The sequence below is a fragment of the Acipenser ruthenus genome, chromosome 3 (assembly GCF_902713425.1).
Source record: "Acipenser ruthenus chromosome 3, fAciRut3.2 maternal haplotype, whole genome shotgun sequence".
NCBI classification, from domain to species: Eukaryota; Metazoa; Chordata; class Actinopteri; order Acipenseriformes; family Acipenseridae; genus Acipenser; species Acipenser ruthenus.
Genome location: NC_081191.1, coordinates 16,218,182 through 16,234,712, shown reverse-complemented (window position 1 = coordinate 16,234,712; position 16,531 = coordinate 16,218,182). Strand labels below are relative to the sequence as shown.

The 16,531-nt window shown below is 38.9% G+C and overlaps 1 protein-coding gene across 1 annotated transcript; it reads right to left on the bottom strand.

Annotated features, from left to right (window-relative positions):
- Nucleotides 1-2,655: 2,655 nt before the first annotated feature.
- On the bottom strand, nucleotides 2,656-16,334 carry pop1 (POP1 homolog, ribonuclease P/MRP subunit). Its single transcript, XM_034058979.3, has 16 exons — nucleotides 16,165-16,334; nucleotides 15,479-15,652; nucleotides 15,026-15,217; nucleotides 11,456-11,631; nucleotides 11,077-11,325; nucleotides 10,501-10,588; nucleotides 10,082-10,260; nucleotides 9,261-9,514; nucleotides 8,804-8,897; nucleotides 8,556-8,667; nucleotides 8,277-8,396; nucleotides 7,355-7,467; nucleotides 6,646-6,837; nucleotides 6,199-6,353; nucleotides 5,263-5,580; nucleotides 2,656-4,737 (listed from the first exon to the last, which is right to left on the bottom strand). The coding sequence occupies exons 2-16, from the start codon at nucleotides 15,636-15,638 to the stop codon at nucleotides 4,086-4,088; spliced, it is 3,054 nt and encodes a 1,017-aa protein (XP_033914870.3). The 5' UTR covers nucleotides 15,639-15,652; nucleotides 16,165-16,334; the 3' UTR covers nucleotides 2,656-4,085.
- Nucleotides 16,335-16,531: the final 197 nt, after the last annotated feature.

Here is a 16,531-nt window from a genome sequence, read left to right as displayed (position 1 = left end):
TTGGTAAGAAATGCTTAACTGATGTCGTTGAATTTGATCCAGACTGAATCAGTACGTAAATGTATAAACTCACACCCTTCCTATCAGCAGTACTGTGTGGAGTCGTGGTTAGGGCTCTGGACTCTTGACCGGAGGGTTGTGGGTTCAATCCTAGGTGGGGGGCACTGCTGCTGTACCCTTGAGTAAGGTACTTTACCTAGATTGTTCCAGTAAAAACCCAACTGTATAAATGGGTAATTGTATGTAAAAATAATGTGATATCTTGTAGCAATTGTAAGTCGCCCTGGATAAGGGCGTGTGCCAAGAAATAAATAATAACAGATAATCTACCTTTTGCATTTTTTTGTTTTGTTTCAAGCTGTGAGGGCGATCTGAATCGATTTTAAGAATACTAGCATGATGCGTATCTACATGGAGGTAAAACTAAAACAAGCATAAAGTTATGATATTCAATAGCAATACTGTGTGTCCCGTCTTCGCTGTAATTGCTTTGGAATTGAAAAGCACAGCATTCTCCATCAAGGTCAAGACAATATTGTATACCATCAGAATTGTTTTCATGTATAGTGTCCCATATGGTTCTAAATTAGTTTTCACATATTGCTTTTTTCTACAGATTATTTTCTATGGAAAAGCCTAACCTAAAAAACAACAAAAGCCATTTGAGCTGCTAAAACTGCTTTTGGATGATTCATGATTGTCAAGTGTTTTGCATGAAGTTTTTAAATGATGTGTGCTGATCACCTTCAGTTATAACCCTGATGACTAATAACACACTTACCGACGATAATCATTCTCATGGACTCCTGAGGAAACTTTACTCCACTTTTTTGTCCATTTTCCAAGGTACTTTGTAGAAGACTGAACGTGCTGTTGGTCTCTGCTTAGCAACAAAAAGCAGTTCTGTGAAAGGAGTTCACCTCTGGAGAGTGTGTCCTTGCTGTCTAATTATATTATATAAAAAAAAAAAATTATGTCTAGACTGTTTCCCAGAATAGAAAAAGCCAGCATTATCCTTCATTCAGTGTCAAGCGTTGGTGTCCGATTAGCGATTTTCAGAAGCAGTATTTTAGCCATCATCAAATTTACCTAGAAGGTCAGCAGAGATGGCTAATCTAAATAATAATAATAATAATAATAATAATAATAATAAAGATAAAAAAATAAAATAACACATATCAGGACTGCAAATTGTAATTCCTAACACAGGAGTAGACAAGCCATAATACATCCTGTTCCACAGAAACTACCTCCAGTCCAGGGTTTGAGGCATGTTGGTGAGCAATGTTGGGAAACTTCAATTGACACAGCTTGTGCTATGCCTGTTTTTTTTAGATAATTCTTCCTCAGTAAAACCGGTAAATTAGAAAGCAACCTGCCAAACATCGCCATCTATAACTCATCTTATTATGGGTAGAATGCCAAACAAGTGCATTGTGACCAGAAAAGGTTGCAAAGGAACAAGAACTAACAAAATACTGGAGACCAATAGTGACCTGGTATGACAAACATGCAAATGAATGTAATACATTTTGATTTGGACTACAATCTTACTTATACACAATAAAATATGTTCAGAACCTAAGGGTTTTCAGGTTTCAATCCCAAACCTGACATTTGAAAAGATGTTAAACAAGCTTTTCATTTTAGTGATAGTATCAATCCAGTTAGTTTACTTTTTAAATCTGAATTAGGAAACATTTAAAAACAGGAACCCTCCCAATGCTGATTTACTGTTTCAGGGAGGAAGGTATTTGGTGCCACACTTTCTGAGTGCTCTCCAAAATCAGTTGAGCAGACAGCCTAAAAATAGTTGATGTACGTGAAACATGACTGCAAATAAAAAAAAATAAAAAATTCAAGAATGACACATAATCTGAATAAAGTGATAGGGTAGAAATAAAAGACCAACCCTTTTCAGATTGTTATAGTTTGATAAATGTGACAGCGAAGCAATCTTCATTTGAAGTTCTGTACCAGACAAAAAAAGAAAAAGCTGGGGTGCCACCTGGTGGATGTAGTACTATGCAAGACACCTGGAACCAACGGGATCATTTCTTCTGATCCGATGGCTCAACATAGAATCTGTATTTATGATGCAGCATCAACAATAACCCAGGTCATATGGCAAGATTATACAAGGTGAAGGCTCTTTTTAATTTGCTGTCTTTTCTGGCTACCATGTATTTTTTTTTTTTAATATAACTAACTGTACAAATATTTTGATTACAGAGGGGGGAGAAAACATGTGCAAAAAATAAATTTATAATGTCCTGCAAAAAGCAACAGACTTTTGATGGTTGCCTGGAAACAGGGATTTCCAGAGAGACATGCCTACACATACATTTAGAACACTAATCTTGTTGCTCACTGCAAATCACCTCTTTAATCATTAGGACTAATACAAACCCCCCTAAGAAGTGAATTAATTTTGCAATCAACATAAGAGACAATTCCATCAAACTGCGATTAAGGTTAGGTAATACTAATGCTGAGTTATTATACCCTATAATTTATATTCATTACAAGGTTTAGGGAGCCTCTTTATGATAGTTTGTATACAAGAAGAATGAGAATCTGTATTTGACACAGCAAGTGGTGTGAACGCGTTTCACAGTGAAATGATTCATTTTTACAGGATCACACAGACAACAGTTCAATGGTGCAGGAATTTAATTGTTGAAATAAAGGTATTCATCAAGTAATGTTGAAACATTATACAACTTAACTTAGGTTTAACCAGACTGAAAAACTTCTCACTTTTTTTTTCATTTTATAATAGAACAAATTTCACAGTCTGACAGAATTTCGACATATATATATATATATAAAAAAAAAAAAAAAAAACACCCTTTATTAATACCAACCATGCAGTGTCTTCAGGAAATGTATTACTTTACCGCATCCTGAGTTGTCTGTATCACAGCAATATGTAATTTTAAACATAATCCCTATTGTTTTGATATGTATTGTCACAAATCAACTGGGACTACATTGCCCAATATTACTTGGGAGAAAAGAGAAATGCTCTTATGAGCATCATAGTGTAACCAGTTCATGCTCCCTCCAACAACAATGGCGGTGCTCTTTAAAAGAACAGCGTATTGTGGGATCAGAAAATGACAAGCAGTGTTGAGGGGTTAGCATGATCTGGATTCATGAAGGTGTGTATAACAAACAAAATCAGGATTATGTCTAAAAAATGTTTTTGCAAAATACACAGCATGGGATAAGAGCAAAGGTAAATCTCTTCCTTGTAAACACAGTAACCTTTAAGGATCCATTTATAAGACAGCTGTAAATGTGTTAATAAACATTGGAATGATTATTTACACTGAATAACTGTTAATTCCATTAATAACACACTGCTTGTAAAGCTTCAAGTCATGTTAAAAGTAATTTAAGAGATTTTATTGTGAATACAATACATCGGTTAACTTTGGTTGTTGGTTACTAACAACACCCTAATATTTGGAACATCCTTTAGAACACAGAGATTTATTGACTGTTTATAACAGATCCTTAAACGCAAGTGTTACCACAAAACTTAGAATACCTTAACCAAAAAGATCAAAATACAGATTACAGAATTTAGTGAGGGCCATGGCCGTGCTTTAGGGTTCAGAGTTTAAATGGAAGGTCACTTGCTCCCGCTGGTTACCTGAAAGTCAAAGATGTGTTAAGAGCTTAATATCTACAGCTGTACTACCCAGTGAACAGAAGGCACTGAAGTGAAGGCAGAAACAGAAAACAATCAAGTGTCCAAGGTCACCAAAATGAGCAATTTTACAACCTTTGGTCCACCTGAGCTGGAATGACCCTATTGTTTAACAGCAAGATGTGCATCTGTCTGTGCATGCTTGTTCTAGCGATTATCCAGAAGGATGAATGCATGCATGTAGCCAGGGTAAATACATCTTTATACTCTGGAGGCAGTCTTAGGTAGGTCAATTTCTTGATCTGGTGGCTTGTGGGGGACTGGCAGTCTCTCAGACGGGTGAAGGATTTGATTGGAATGGTGAACTACACTCTCGACCTTAAATTAATTTAATTACTGGTTAAAGAAATAAGCCTGCCCTCCCTCTTCACACTTCAATGCGAAGTTTAGCAAATCTGTACTGCAGCGAAGCAGCGTTCCTCATCAACACCAGTCCCCTCCTATCGGCTGGTTGACGGGACAACACATGCAGCAGTCCTGTCAGGCTAACAAAACCCAAGGCTTCCCCACAGCCCACAGCGAGAGAGAAGTCTCCCTGCGTGACAAATCCGATGGTAACTCTGGAGCAGTGGGAGGTGACGCTGGGCAGGGGCTCCGGCCACAAGCCCAAGGTGAGATCACTACAAACGCCACCATCTGGGGAGCTGGTTTTGTAACCTTCAGAAGTCTCTTCAGCAGGGGGCTGCTTCTTTTTCTTGCTTTTCTTGATTTGTTTGATCTTGTGCTTGAAGTGATCCCTGTGTTTCGGCTCTTGGGGCCCGCAGTAGGCTGGGTCTTTGCTGAGCTGCTCAAAATCCTCAGCGGTTGGGATGGAAATCATTGCATGCAGTGCAGGGCTGCCCTTTTTTAAGAGAGTCAGCCTGGCCCAGACAAGAGATAAGGGATTGGCGGCAGAGACGGATACAGCAGACTCTGGGGTCAACTCCTGCTGGAAGGAAGGCACAAGTCGTTGCCCCCTTTGACCTTTTCCAGATGTAGGTCGACACCAAACGGACAGCTGCCTGAGCACATTCCTGCTCCTGGTTAGAAAAATATATGTGAATATTCAACAATCAAAAATAATATCGGTAATGTATTTCCAATCATTAGTTACTCAAAATTGTGTTTTTTTGTTTGTTTGTTTTTTAAACACACATTTAAAAGCGCCCAATCATGTACTTTACCCTTGTTTTCATCTCAATTTAAAATGTCATCTCACTGTCAGGTTCACATGACCCTAATGTGGCAGCCATCTTAGGTCACTGGTCAAAGTGACTAATGCTGTTACATTTTCCATTAAACTGAAAATATGTAGTTGGCATCTAAAAAAAGTTATGAGATGTCAGCAGTTGAAGAACTGCTGGCTGGTTTACAAAAACTGTAAGCTCTCCTCACAGGGGATGCCTACCTAGAATTTTGCTGGCAGTTGTAAAAAAAAACCAAAAAAAAAAAAAACCTGTACTTAACAAGTACAACGTGAAAAATGTTCTCAATTAAGGACAGTTTAAATGAGAAGTTTCTTTGAGAAACAAATAATTCATAGATCCAACAATATGCACACTAACCTTAGAACCCTGAAGCCACCAATCCCTTCAGCACATGCCTTTTTGCTCTCGGTGACTGAAACTCCAGCATCTACTTCAATTCCCTCGAGCTGCAAACCCAGTCTTAGTTTACTTGGTGACTCAGCAGATTTCAAAAGTTCTTCTTCACAGCCTTGAACTGCAGATAAAGGCCTCTCTCTTCCCTTCAAGGCAGCTGGTTGCTCGTCTCCAGAGTCTTTGACTATTATCTCCCATTCCTCTGCTAACTGTTGCCATGGGCAACAAAATGGTGCAATGCTGCCATGTTTAATGTAATTGGGCCTTTTGGCAGGCGGACGCCTACACAAGACAAAACAGATAGAACGTAAAGTAATGTCATTCCAGCACTCACAAATCTCATAAAAGATTAAATAACAAAATTGCTTTCAAGAGCATTTCAATATATTAAAGGCACACTATCTTCTTTGTTCCTATTTCTGCTCTTTATAGAGTACAGTATTCTCCATGTCTAGTCATTGCAGGGATGTAAATAAGACTCCCATTGTGTAGCAGTTTGATCCATTTTTGTACACCACAGGACATCAAGACCATAATACAGTATGTTATAAAAGCTCTGCTTATTTTGACTAGACGCTTTACTCCATACAGGGATAGTAATAAAATCCTGATTGCATAGCAATTTTACCCATTCCAGGTTTTACTACGAACTTGATTAGCCACAGTGTGTTCTGTTAAACCCATACTAAAAACAGGAATGGGTCAAACTGTTATGCAATCCGAGTCTTTTTCCCCCATCCATGCCATGCAACATGTTGTACTTTGACGATGTCCCAAGGTATGTGGAACACAAAGCAAAATCTGTACATTCTGGTTCAAATTTGAGAGAATGAAAAGCAGCGACTGAGAAACAAACTGAAAAGACCCCCAGCTGAGTACTTGGAGAATGTTTAAAATGACCTTTTGAATTTGTCAGCGAGTTCATTCTCCTGTTCCTTAGCAAACCGCATGCCAGCCGGGCAGTCTGGGAAGTCATGTGGGAAGTGAGCTGCTCCTTTGTTCTGGGAGTGCTTGAGCCCCTCCTGTAGCCCTCCTGCACGGGCTCCTCTGTATATCTGAGGAAGAAGACCACATACCTGCGTGATATATCTTAATAAAAACAGCAGGGGGATCTGGTTAGATCTTTCTACAATGTGTTGTAATCAAATCCCCTCACCCCTTCTCCATGGAGGATTACAGCGTACCATTCAGTTGGGATTATAAATTAAAATGAACAATAATGTTGATATCCTTAAAATGCACTTGTGAAATTACACGATTTACCCACAAGGCAGCACTTTCTGCCATGTAAAAAATAAATAAATAAAATAAATAAATAAAACCCAGATTCAGTTTATTGTTTCTTACAAAAGGAATCCAGAAAGCCATTCCCCAGCCTTTTGGAACCAGAACATCCCACCCACTGCCCCATCCCGAGAGCTCCTCTCCGGTCTGCTTCCCTGGCTGTTGCACCAGCAAGATGGGGATCCTGGAGTCCTTTGGGCCCAGACTCAGGTGTGAACCAGGCACCAGGAGTTCACTCTTCATGTGGTTCAGTTCCTGAAATAAGGGACAGCAGACTGAAAAAAAGAAAATACTGGTGCTCTGATGAGCTTCACCACTGCATATTAAAACAGGGAACTGTGGCAACCAACACACACTCTTCATATCTGCTCATAAAATACTAAAACACAAAGATCATCTTCTTTCTGCAAGTGGACAGCAATCTTGCTTGGTGACTAAACCATTACTGAAATAATACTCTGTGGCTGTATTTTAGTGTGCAGATCTATCATGCTGTTCTTGCCACCAAGATAATTCATTATCCCTCCAAAATTATTGCTGGTCCCGAATTAAACAGTGTAAATAACAGATGCACCTTGTAGGATAGTTAATTTGGCAGCCAAACAATAAATCCAATAGAAAATACTACTAAAAATCCTTGACGCCCAGTGTATGAGTCAGTCAGAAAAATCAATTTGCCAACGATACATTTCTTTCCATACAAAAGGTGAGAGAGAGAGAGAGAGAGGAGAGTGAGAGAGATATTACTGCAAACAATTCTGCATTGGTGTACCTTCTCTGGAATTTTATTTTCAGTAACATTATCTCTGACAGCTTGGTCCCAGATGGAGCTCCAGGCACATTCTGCTGCAACACCTGACAGAGTCAGCTGCCTGATCTGCAAATCTAGGAAACAAAATGAGAAAGGAAATATTAAAAATGTTATGGTCAGGTTAATTCTGAGATCATCCAGCCCAGAATTGGTTTATGCTCAAAATAGCTAGGTCCTAGCTCTAACCTTAACAGTACTTTTGAGTAAACATGCTCCTCACCTATTCCATTAATTTGGAATGACATACGCCAACATGTACTCTGGAATATCTAAAGGCTGCATCACCCAGTGGCTGCATGTCATGGTAATTGTTCACGTTAAAGACACATTTATTAAGACACGTAGCCATATAAAAAAATAATATCTACATTCCCAGTATACCGAGTAGTTTCCATTAAATGTCCATGTGAAGTATTCAGGTGTAGGACCTTAACTGAATAACTGCCAGACACATTCTCACAAATTACATGGCAGCATAAAACATAGAAATGAAGATGATCTATGGTGACATTACAAGACGATATTTGGATTAGGTTCAATTGTTATCTAGCAGGATCAGTTTAAATCCTCTTCTGACATAGGACACCCCTCTGCTAAAACAAAACAAACATAAAAAGGAGGAACCTGAAAATGACTGAACAGCTTTTAAAGTGTAATTGAGTTCAGAACACTAAGGGAAGATCTAGTGTACATGACACCTGGATAGTCTTGCCAGGATTCGAACCTGGTTCATCTGCACGGTCAAGCAGAGGCTCCCAATGAGCACAAGACAATCAGAAATCTCCAGGTGCTTAAATACACGGGAGAATGCAACTAACCAAACCTGTTCTAACACAGCCCCTCCTTGAGAAAGAAATACCACCCTTGCACTTCAATTGGTTACCTTGCACCCGTGAGGGATCGGGCATGGATTGGCTTCTCTTGTTTGGCAAGTTCAGTCTGGGGTCATCAACAGTGAGTCCAAGAACCGTACCTGCTGGGATCTCCGCTGGGGATCCAACCCCTGTAAAAAAAAAAAAAATTTGTGTACTTCGTAATTGTTTCTAGTTTAATTCTGTCAGTGCTCTGAGCCAACTGAGATGAACTGTAGTGCTACTGCAATACAATTGTTTCTAAAAATCAAGCAACAATACAAAAAATAAACAGATTGAGCAGGATCTACCCTTCAGTAGCTGAAAGGTGTCTTTTTGACGGTGATGAATGGATAGATTGTCTGCATCCTTGCAGTGCTTCAACCACCACGAGCAGGGCCCTTCTGTCACACCATCAGGCTCCTAAATATGAAATATGGAAAAAAAAAAAAAAAAAAGCAGAGACATAAATCAAACAAAATACTGAAGTACTGGCAATCAACTTCTTAATTCAAGTAAATGCAGACAAAAACAATTTCATCTGTTGCTTGTTCCTTACTTTACAGTCTGAAGCTGGTTTAAAAGCATCTGCAAGAACACAATGGGAAAGCGGCCCAATGAGACGGTATCTCAGAATTTCCATGGTGAGGTCACTGAAATACAACAATTTTATTTTTTTTACTGAAACAATGAAATACAAGATTCTGCATGTATATAGTTCATCTAAACATACATTTAGTTCACACACTTTTAGATAGAAATGCACTCAAAGAAACACACATGCTTGGTCTTGTGTTTAAATTTAATAGGCCTGTTCTTATTTGATTGATCTAAACCGTGGTGGTACTTGGATAAACTATTGTTTAGATCAACAGAATAGTGTCTTTAAACATAGAGGTGTAGTGATGCTTTAAAAGCCCAAAATTACCGAGTATAAAAAACATGGGGGCTTTTCTTCTAGAAGATTTTTTTACGACCACATTAAAACTAACTACATTCAAAAGGGTAATACAAACCTCATAACTATTCCAGTAGTTTCTGATCTCCAGGACACAGGCTGGTTTGGCAGTCTAGTCCCATCTCCAATTATCTTTTTCACAGCTACAGCTTCCTCCCCTTCCTTGTCATTTCTTTTCCTTTTTCTTCCTAAAAGTTCTGCTTCAGCCTTTTGCTCCACTTTCCATGATGAGGTAGCAGGTCCTGGGATTGGCGCTCTTGGCTCAATGGCCTCAGAGCACTGACAAACTGACAGCAGTTCTGACAGGAGATCCTGCAGATCAGGTTGTACGTAGCGGGGGGGAAGAACATTTAATTATTATTATTATTATTATTTTTTTATATAAAGTGAACACATATATTAACGTGGACCTTGGCCTGTTGTCAAATGACTGACTCTATATTATAGCTCAGAGAATCCCATGTGAAACTCGACACAATGATCTCGGGTCTATGACTACATCTTTCATTGTAAGATCTATCTTTAGGCGGTCTGAGCTGAATTTAACAAAATGTTTAAACAATTATTATTATTATCATCATCTTCTAGTGGCATTGCCAGCCTAGCCTACTGCACGTTGTGTAATCTTGTGTGAACCAAAGTAAATTTTGACTTAAAACATTCAGTGTTTTAGTATGAACAAGTGAAAACTGTACATAATATTTTGAGATGGTTCTACTGGGTTACTGACCATATTGATATGCATCTGTGTTTAGGGAAGAACTCACAATGTAAACACACTTTAAAATACCCTGTACCTGGCAGATCCCTATACTATATCTATCTATCCAAATACAACACACACACAGTATGGTATAGGGACAAGAACTGAGGGGAAACCTGTTTAGATGTTGGGTGAGTCCAAATCCAGAGCTGCCTCTCTTCAGAAGGCACCTTCTTGGGTTTCCAGATAAATGTGACTTGACCCAGGGGCTCCTTTGGATAGCGGTCTGCTCTGTACAGAACCAGGGACCCCTGGCGCTTTCCAGAGAGGCAAGCTACAGCTGCAAATGTCGCTCCTGCACAGAGAACAGCTGGAGTTCCGATCACAGAAACAGATGCAGTACGAGGGGTAATTCATGGGTACTGCAATTTTTTTTTTATTATTGGATTTCCCCACCAATGCATTGTTATCGTATGGAAATCAATAAACTTAAAGAATAACATTTGTCTCAAATTATTTTATATGGCTGCTATAGAGTTGAGAAACTTTGTTTTTTACATGTCACTTGAAATTGAGATTCTGCTAGTAATAATACCCATATCTGTGCTGGTCACCCTTGCAAGTGCCTTCAAGAGATCATCCTCTGCTCCCCTCAGCTCCAGACAGCATTGGTAAGAAAGATCCTTTGAAAAAGGAAAAAAATATATATACCATTAATTCCAGCTGCAGCAGGAGGTTTAAAAGAAGGTTGTATTAATAACAAATTAGGTAAATACTCATGTTGGCATCAGCATGTATACTCATGCTGGCATCACTATAAGTATATAGTGACATGGGCAGGAGTCTACAGATCATGAATTTACACGGAGCCTGGGCTACTTTATTAGCAGTAATTAATCATACGATTGCTTTTCTTCACCATTTATTATAAACTCCAAATTATTAACCACAATTCTATATATGTATACTGTCAAAGTATCTCTAGCTTAAGTGACCTATATAAAAATGTTATGACCTTCCCTAGAAATTTCCTCACGTGCAAAACAAAACAAAATGGGCAACACATACTGCTTCTTAGAACCTACTGACTCACCAGTCACATACAAACTGGGATTGTTTTACTAAGTTTTGAATGTTCTGGTTGTGGAGATCACAGAACATCACCACCTACCTGGAGAAGGCAGTGCTTTGTCATTGCTCGATAACATGCTCTGTAACACTTTGCAGTGGGCTTGTCCCCGAGACAGTACCCCCATTTTTTCACCATATGAAATCTTTTGGCATGCCAGATATGGGTTTCCAGCCACAAATTCTTCCGCTGCCTTCGGTTAAACTCCAGGAGCAGGTTACCGTGTCGCCGGCGAGCTTTGCGGCTTTTAGTTTTGGACACTTCCTTTTTCTGCTGAGATGTCTTGTCTGCCTGTTAAGAGAGAAAGTTAAGTGTTATAACGATACCAGAAATCATATCAAATTTAATGAAGTTAATAGAAACTTAAATACTATGAACTGTATAACGAAATTCAGTTAAACAAAAGGCTGTTCCTCCATACCTCTTTCTTGGCTATGGTCTGGAGTCTTCTGGGAAGACGTTTGATGTTGTGGCTCATAGCTCTCCTCCTCATGTGCTTGGGTAGAGCCTGAAAGACCTGCGAGTTGGCATTCTTATTTTTGACGGCTTTTAACATGGCGTTGACCTCTGCTGCTCGGGCCTGAGCAAAGGAGGATGCTGGGAAGAAAACGTGGAGCTCAAAGTCAAACAGAAGAGGAAGTGACGCGCAGTCAGCTGTGTGACATTATAACAGCCAGCGAGAAACAGATAGGAGAAAAGATACATCTAATAAAAAACACCTACTGTAAAACTTCAAATAACTGCCAGGTCTCAAATAATCGCCTGTCTCCAATACGCACCGGGTCTGCTGGCAAATATTGTAAATAAACGCAGGGTTTCTGTCATTGCCATTGAAGCTGAGCAAGATGAGGAGCTTGAGTGTAATGAGCTGCTAACAAGTGACAGCGATGACAGTGACTCTCAGGATTAATAAATAACAGAAAACATAATTTAAGGTGGGCCTACATGTAATGCATATTTGTTTAATGCAGTTATTACGTTATTAAAAAGTTTGATAATTTTAAGCATGATGAAAGTAGTCCAGATACAAACCTCTTGGTGAATTGTATCGTGTTTTGTTGTATTAACAATGTACAAATTTGAGATAAAACAATAAATTATTTTTGATAATAACACTTACTGCTTTTATTGTTAATTTTTAAAAACATTTTACAAGTTTGTATATTATTATTATTACTACTATTATTATGCTGTAAGTGTAGGAGACTGTGTTGTCCAGTGGTTAAAGAAAAGGGCTTGTAACCAGGAGGTCACCGGTTCAAATCCCACCTTAGCCACTGACTCATTGTGTGACCCTGAGCAAGTCACTTAACCTCCTTCTGCTCCGTCTTTCGGGTGAGACGTAATTGTAAGTGACTCTGCAGCTGATGCATAGTTCACACACCCGAGTCTCTGTAAGTCGCCTTGGATAAAGGCGTCTGCGAAATAAACAAATAATAATAATAATAATAATAATAATAATAATAGTGTAGCCTAAACACCTGTATTCTGATATCTACAGGGCTGTTTTTAGTGGATTTAACTATTATTATTATTATTATTATTATTATTATTATTATTATTATTATTATTATTATTAAACAATGGTAGATCGAATTCTGTTTTTAAATAGAAATTCGTACTTCTGCTTGTTCATCTTCCAGCGTTTTGCATACTGTATCCTTGGTAACCAGTGCATATAAAGACAGTAATAATACTTTTGCTTTATACTTGAGGGTGTACAATACAATTTAATTGTGTTATAAAACAAAACTGTTACTTAGTTCCCACTGACACACAGCCTTTTAACAAAGAATGTTTAAATTGAGTTACGATGTTGCTACAAGGTTGTGTGTTAGTGGCTTCTCAATGACCGCATGAAACAAATGAAGCTAGTGAGCCAATATAAACACCGGTCTCAAATAATCGCCGGTCTCCAATAAACACCGGGTCTGCTGACAAATATTGTAAATACACGCCGGAGGCGTTTAATTGAAGTTTGATGGTACAAACAGTACTGTGCAAAAGTTTTAGGCAGGTGTGAAAAAATGCTGTAAAGTAAGAATGCTTTCAAAAATAGACATGTTAATAGTTTATATTTATCAATTAACTAAATGCAAAGTGAGTGAACAGAAGAAAAATCTAAATCAAATCCATATTTGGTGTGACCACCCTTTGCCTTCAAAACAGCATCAATTCTTCTAGGTACACTTGCACAAAGTCAGGGATTTTGTAGGCATATAGTCAGGTGTATGATTAAACAATTATACCAAACAGGTGCTAATGATCATCAATTCAATATGTAGGTTGAAACACAATCATTAACTGAAACAGAAACAGCTGTGTAGGAGGAATAAAACTGGGCGAGGAACAGCCAAACTCAGCTAACAAGGTGAGGTTGCTGAAGACAGTTTACTGTCAAAAGTCATACACCATGGCAAGACTGAGCACAGCAACAAGATACAAGGTAGTTATACTGCATCAGCAAGGTCTCTCCCAGGCAGAAATTTCAAGGCAGACAGTGGTTTCCAGATGTGCTGTCCAAGCTCTTTTGAAGAAGCACAAAGAAACGGGCAACGTTGAGGACCATAGACGCAGTGGTCGGCCAAGGAAACTTACTGCAGCAGATGAAAGACACATCATGCTTACTTCCCTTCGCAATCGGAAGATGTCCAGCAGTGCCATCAGCTCAGAATTGGCAGAAAACAGTCGGACCCTGGTACACCCATCTACTGTCCGGAGAAGTCTGGTCAGAAGTGGCCTTCATGGAAGACTTGCGGCCAAAAAGCCATACCTCCGACGTGGAAACAAGGCCAAGCGACTCAACTATGCACGAAAACACAGGAACTGGGGTGCAGAAAAATGGCAGCAGGTGCTCTGGACTGATGAGTCAAAATTTGAAATATTTGGCTGTAGCAGAAGGCAGTTTGTTCGCCGAAGGGCTGGAGAGCGGTACACGAATGAGTGTCTGCATGCAACAGTGAAGCATGGTGGAGGTTCCTTGCAAGTTTGGGGCTGCATTTCTGCAAATGGAGTTGGGGATTTGGTCAGAATTAATGGTCTCCTCAATGCTGAGAAGTACAGGCAGATGCTTATCCATCATGCAATACCATCAGGGAGGCACGTGATTGGCCCCAAATTTATTCTGCAGCATGACAACGACCCCAAACATACAGCGAAAGTCATTAAGAACTATCTTCAGCGTAAAGAAGAACAAGGAGTCCTGGAAGTGATGGTATGGCCCCCACAGAGCCCTGATCTCAACATCATCGAGTCTGTCTGGGATTACATGAAGAGAGCGAAGCAACTGAGGCTGCCTAAATCCACAGAAGAACTGTGGTTAGTTCTCCAAGATGTTTGGGCCAACCTGCCTGCCGAGTTCCTTCAAAAACTGTGTGCAAGTGTACCTAGAAGAATTGATGCTGTTTTGAAGGCAAACGGTGGTCACACCAAATATTGATTTGATGTACATTTTTCTTCTGTTCACTCACTTTGCATTTTGTTAATTGATAAATATAAACTATTAACATGTCTATTTTTGAAAGCATTCTTACTTTACAGCATTTTTTCACACCTGCCTAAAACTTTTGCACAGTACTGTAGCTTTGATGTTGTCATCTAGCCTTAAACACTGTTTTTGGAAGACAATTTCACAACTTACTATGCTGTTGTATAGTCATGCAAATCTTAGTATTCATCTTAGCCCAATCTTTCATTTGCTATGATCTTCAGTCATGGTGGTGCTTATACAGTATGTATGTCAGTGGTATGCTCTTATACTCAGGCACAGGTGCATGGGCCATTAAATGAAATTAAATGAAATGGTGTGACCATTATTTTCATAGAAAAACTGCACACATCCAAGTAGAAGCCCATGTCCCTTTTTGCTATTTGTGCGATTATGCAGTAGATATACTGTACAAATACAAATTATCAGGTATACCCATGAAACTCTTTCCACCATTTCTATTTTTAAGCTATGTGTATAAACAGTGCTGTGACATCTTATTACCTGTTATGAATTTTGGAAGTTCCTGTGAATGTCTCTGGTACCCTTGGTGAGTCCGATGACCCCGCTGCCCCCCTTGCCAGTCTCCCCTGCCACGCTGACCCCTGAACCCCCCTCTGAATTGGCCTTGATGACTGGGGCCTGGAGGCTGTGACCAGTGACCTCTCTGCTGCTGAAAGCCACCAGACGCACCACCTAAATAAAATTATAAAAAGAATAAATATGAAACATGCGGTGATTGAATTACATAGTGTGCCTTATATTACATTTGCATAGCACACTCACCTAAAGTACCAGAGTAAAAAAGAAGATGCTTTGAAGATATAAATGTCAATGTTTTCATGCAAAGTCTGCTAAAGATAAATTATTTTACAGTTTATTTGATACCGCCAGTGTAATGGCTAGTTCTAGACTTAACCCTAAAGACAGCAGTAATCCCAGCCGGGGTCTCCTTACCTTGCCATTGATATTGAGGGTCTCCTTCATTTCCCCTCTGTGTTCGGTCCTGAGAAGAGCTGCCTCCACTATTTTGTCCAAAATCAGTTGAAGGAAAGGTGACACTGCTGGGCTGATTCCTCATTTTCTTTGCATACTTTTTTCCCTTGGCTCCAGACATATTCAACAGATTTTCTTAACAAATAAAATGGATTCAACAGTATCAACAAATAACAAGTGATAGGACTGCTTCCAATATGTAAAAGTACCAGGTGTGTGTGTAAGCTACTTCACCAGTAATAAAATAAAATAAATAAAGAGAGGTCATTATTATGACACAACTCCAATTAACCACACACATAGGTGTAATGTTATGGACTAAAATGTGTGCATTCATTTTTAGAAATGGTGTATAAACGACAGTTCAAAACATATCAGCAATGTAATGTTATGACAATATTTAAGATTGCGCCAGGCTGCACAGTATCGTAGAGGGTGCGATATTACCACAATAATAACATCATTACCTAGCGTTATTTGTTTCAAAATAATAATAGTAATAATAAACATTTAATATGCATTTACCGGTATATTTCTTTCACTGAAACAACATCTGACAATGGTAAAACTATAGCTAACTCCCTGCATTTTAGAAAAACGTTACAGTTGTGACAATTTATTTTTTAAAAGCAATCATAAAAACCTACCTGAGGGGTGAGGGTACCAAATTTTCTTTTTTTTTCTTTCTTTCTTTCTTTCTTTCTTTCATCAGAAGCAGGTACTTAAACTCTAGAAACCACGCCACACTACAGACTAGTACCACTCTTTCATAGACAACCAAACACATGGCCCAGTAATGCTTCCGGTTCAATTACCGGTCATTCCCGGGCATTATGGGAAACTTGTTCGAATTTGGAAGTGTTGTGAGGTTTTTTTATACATGGATTCTGTTTGTATTTAAAGAGTTATTACACATATTAGAGTGTGTGTACACATGTAGAGTTCGTTTATTTGGTTGTGTGATGTCTTTTTAGGCTACAAGTTAAGTTGTAAAACGAGATAAAACGAGTAATA

Coding starts and splice junctions, on each gene's coding strand:
- pop1 (XM_034058979.3), bottom strand. CDS start 15,638: ATGTCTGGAGCCAAGGGAAAAAAGTATGCAAAGAAAATGAGGAATCAG. Junction 11,326..11,455: donor AGACCATAGCCAAGAAAGAG/GTATGGAGGAAC, acceptor CTCTCTTAACAG/GCAGACAAGACATCTCAGCA. Junction 4,738..5,262: donor GGTGGCTTCAGGGTTCTAAG/GTTAGTGTGCAT, acceptor TTTTCTAACCAG/GAGCAGGAATGTGCTCAGGC.